Source organism: Nanorana parkeri, unplaced genomic scaffold, assembly GCF_000935625.1.
Source record: "Nanorana parkeri isolate BGI_ZX_2015 unplaced genomic scaffold, ASM93562v1 scaffold1094, whole genome shotgun sequence".
NCBI classification, from domain to species: Eukaryota; Metazoa; Chordata; class Amphibia; order Anura; family Dicroglossidae; genus Nanorana; species Nanorana parkeri.
Window position 1 is genome coordinate 546,852 of NW_017307362.1, and position 4,352 is coordinate 551,203.

The 4,352-nt window shown below is 36.2% G+C and overlaps 1 protein-coding gene across 2 annotated transcripts in view; it reads right to left on the reverse strand.

Moving 5' to 3' along the window:
• Positions 1-242, reverse strand: part of POU2AF1 (POU class 2 associating factor 1) — an 81,215-nt gene extending 80,973 nt beyond the window's left edge. For both annotated transcript variants that reach the window (XM_018567798.1, XM_018567797.1), the window contains exon 1: positions 136-242. In XM_018567798.1, coding sequence (XP_018423300.1) covers positions 136-151 — 16 coding nt within the window. In that variant the 5' untranslated portion in view covers positions 152-242. The remainder of the gene's footprint in view (positions 1-135) is intronic.
• Positions 243-4,352: the final 4,110 nt, after the last annotated feature.

Sequence of the window (4,352 nt, forward strand, 5' to 3'; positions counted from 1 at the left end):
ATATATATTTATATATAGATATATATCTATATTTATCTATATATAGATAGATTTAGATAGATTTAGATATATATCTATCTATATATATAGATACATAATATTTAAATTGTGCTTATTAAAAAAGAGCAAACTTACATTTTTGCCAGTGCATGTTCTGTGACAGCAGGCTAGAGTTTTTCTTCTTTGAAGTCGACAGTTTGACAGTTTGAAGGCTTTAAGTATGGAAATTTTTTTGCCTTTGAAAGCAGGATGACAATTGAGGGAGTATGTCTTCATCAGGGTTTTATAAGCCGAAGTGCCCGATTCACTGATGACATCATCACATGACCACAAGTAATGTGTCAAACACAACACACATGCAAGGAAGCTAATTTCATTTTAGATCAAGTACCGTGTGCAGGATAGTACAACATCAGAGCAAAATATGTTGAAATTAGCAATCTGTTCCAGAACTAGACCAAGTAACTAATAAATAAAATACACTTGGCAGTCTAATGTAATCCCTGCATTGTTCCGTTGTATTGTAGAGTGGTTGACGGGTCATACTTTATAACATTTACACTGATTTTGAATATAAGTTGTATATGTAAACCAGACAACGGTTTTTAAAATATATTTAGTCAACATATTTTTTGTTTTTTTTTCTGTTTTAATGAGGTACTGTCCCCAAGGAATATAGCATGGCAAGGAAACACCTGCAAGCTCTTCAAGCATCACTGATCCTCAGAAAGTCTTTCTCTTACTTCATAATAAGTTACCGTTCTCATATGTTGGTTAAAAGAAACTTAATTTAGAAGAGAAACATTTTTGTTTCATGTTAGGGCTTACAGGACTATTATATTACGTTCGAAAACTGAAAAAGATTACATGACTGCAATTCTAAAGACATCTGTGTAGTACCTTCATGCTGGGGTATATATATTGATGGATTCATTGTACTGTGGGCTACAGGCTATTTCCAGTCCATGGGCCCAAGTTTAATTTGATTGTGCATAAGGTCCAGTGTACACAGATATTTGTGTTGAATGCTTAATTTATTCTTTTGCAAATTACTTATATGATGGAGGTAGATAATAATACAAATTGCTTTTTTGGAGGGTGTCCATATATATTATGTATTCTCATTTAATAATATTAAAACATTTGTTGAGAAGAAAACAAAGACTGCAATTGATAATCACCTTCTAAAAAAAGGCTAAATACTTGCAGAGCTGAAACTTCATGTTATGGCCTCGAATATAACTGAAATTTTAAAGTGGTCTGTGTAGTACTTTCCTGGTGGGGTATATGCATTGATGGATTCATTGTAATGTGGTTATTCCCAGTTCATGGGTCCCAGTTTGGTTGTGCATAAGGTCCAGTGTACACAGACATTTGTACTGAATTTTGAATTGACTCTTGCAAAATACTTATGATGGTGGTAGATAATAATAAAAAGTGCTTTTTTAGAGTAGTGTATGTATTGTATATGATCGTTTGATACTAGTAAAAAATTTGTTGAGAAGAATACAAAGACTGCCACTAATAATCACCTTTTGAAAAAAGGTTAAAGACTTGCAAACCTGAAATTGACTACATTTTAATAACACTAAAGTTCAAGATTTTTCAGCATCCCCATGCGCCCCACTAAAGCCTGGGCACTAGGCAATCACCCATTCTGCTCCTAGTATACTCTACTATTGGGTGTATGTATAGACCATTGGTGGGAAAGTCAGACGATTTACTTACAAGTCTTGTTATTTGGATGCAGAACAGCTGTTTGCACCCTCTGTGGCACATAAAATGTAGACATATATCTATTTTTTATAGCAATCTATAGGTTAATGCATAATTTTATTGACCTTTTGTTGCATTGGTTCAGCAGTTGTAGTAACCTCATTGCTTGTGCTGGTAAACAATGCTGATCTATTACACTTATAATTTTGTAAGTATAATAGCTGCACACTCCTAATTCTTAGGCCAGTCTTTAACCAGAAAAGATGATATAATTATATATCTAAACATTCAAAAAAGAACGATGTTTCTTCTTAGCTTTTTGCTGTAGTTGTTTAGCTGAGTTGATAAACCTGTTGCATTGCACTGTGTTTTCCAACAGTGGATTTTAAAGAGATTTTGTGAGGGTGAGGGAAGGCAGCAATACTTTTCAAGAGATTGCATCTAGTATTGGTCCTCCTAGTGTTGTAACTTATTTTATAACTTTGAGGTGTGGCACATGAAACAGTACATGTACATGGAAATCTCTGGTTGGGAGCTCTGCTAGTTTACTGCAGATCCTATACTGTAGAACAGCTATTATATTCAGATTTATCTACATCACTCCCAAATAATAAATCAGGTTCTGTTTGTGGAAAAATCCAAGTGAAAAATGTTTGAAAAGTCACATCCACCTGTCTAATTCATAGGGTTTGGTTAGAATATAGAGATGAAAACACCTAGGGAGTAGTACAAAGTCCAGAAGTGATTCTATTAAGAGTTGTTTTTTTGTAAAAGCCTAAACGTTTTAGGGGTCTAAACCCCCTCACCCCCCCCCCCCCCCAAAGTAAATAAAACCAACAAACACAGCCTGCTCCAGTTGCTGGTTTGGCAGCCAAATTATGTAACCAACCATGTCCACATTGCAGTGTTGGTAAAATTATTGCCAAATACACGTACGTTTAAAGAGAAGGCTTACCTGCATTTGGTTTGTGACTTGATGGCCTGTCTTAGCATGACACACACTTGAGACAGTGAACTGCCCTAATAAGATATCATTTATTTTCTTCATGTGCTTGCTGCTCTGTATTGTGTACTGACTTGCTGCTTTGTTGAGTCTTAGTTTGTTGTTCTTTGTTGGTATCTTACCAAAAGGTATAATTTCTTTCCTTTCTTGTCTATTGGAGTCCTGACTTGCTTCTTGATTTTGGAATTGATCACTTTGTGAATTACTCTGGCAAGTATCAGGTAGTGTTTCTTGTAGATGCCAAGGGTTTGCTTGAAATACATTTTCTCCTAACCAGAGAAACCACTAAGACAGCATCAAAGTACAAAGTCAATCCAGAGCAGCATTCTTGGTTTACCGAGGGTTTAGGGAGATGCATAGTGGTTTATTACATATTTCTTTACTTACTTTACTTAATTAGTGTAGTGACATTCGGTCCAGTTGGAGGAATCACTGAATAAAATTAGGTGGACAGCAACTACAAAGGAACCAGGAAACAGATAGTGTGGTCAACTGGGTGTTCACCACAAATTATACTTGTATAAAGGTAATCTAACTTGAATCCACCATGAAAAAAACAGGTGTAACTAAGTTGTTTGTTCAGGCCTCTCAGGCCTAAAGTTTGTAGGTCAAAGATCCATTTAGATTCTAGTAACCTGTGATGCCGGTATCCTTCTATAGGGAGGTGGGCTACATGGTTGATGATGATGCATTTTAGACTTGGTAATGGATGTTGATCTAGTGCGAAATGTCTTGCAACAGGTTGGTCTGATGTGTCCTAGGTCAAAGCTTTGCCTATTGCAGATTTATGATTTCCAAGTCTCCCTTTGAATGTGGTGATAATTTTTTTCCCCCATGTAATACAAGCAGCGTGGGCAGAAAAGGAAGTAAATCCCAAATTCAGAATTACAGATTAACTGATGTTTAATACTAGTTGGTTTCCTGAGTTGGGATGTAGAAAGTAAGCTCCAGTGAAAAGCTGAATAACTAAATGTGCCGAGCTACAACAATAGTCAGATATAAAGAGTATAAAAAAAAATCAATGACTCAAACAAATGTCAGTGAATAAAAATCATTCAGGTGTAAAGTCTTTAAATCTTTATAACTCTGCAAAAATGTCCAAATATAGCAATAGTGATGAATATTTCTTGTTCCTTCACCAAATGCACCACGTGCGCCACACCAGATATAGGGGTGCTCACTTTATTGATAGACCCCAGCAAGAGGACAAATCAGGCAATTCCCTTCTTAACCAGGGGAGGGGGCCCTCAGCTCCAATCGCTCACAGATGTCCTCCAATGGTGTAATCAGACCAGCAAACAGATCTGTGTAACACTTCTTGAATAGAAAGCAATAACCTCCAATATTTATCGATCTATAGGCCTCCTCAGTATAAGGTGTCAATGCCAGGATCGTGTTGACAAAAAAAAAACGAGTATGATTTATTAAAAGAAAATTACTCACATAAAATCAGTGGTAACATAGCATGGACTCTCTCTTAAGAGTATGTGCAAGAGTTTCAAATGACTGCGGCCGTTAGTCGTATAGATCAATGTGACGTCAAATGCTCCGCCCAATGTGAGTAATTTTCTTTTAATAAATCATACTCGGTTTGGATGGTACGCGCTTCTCACTTCACCATCCTGTTTAGCTG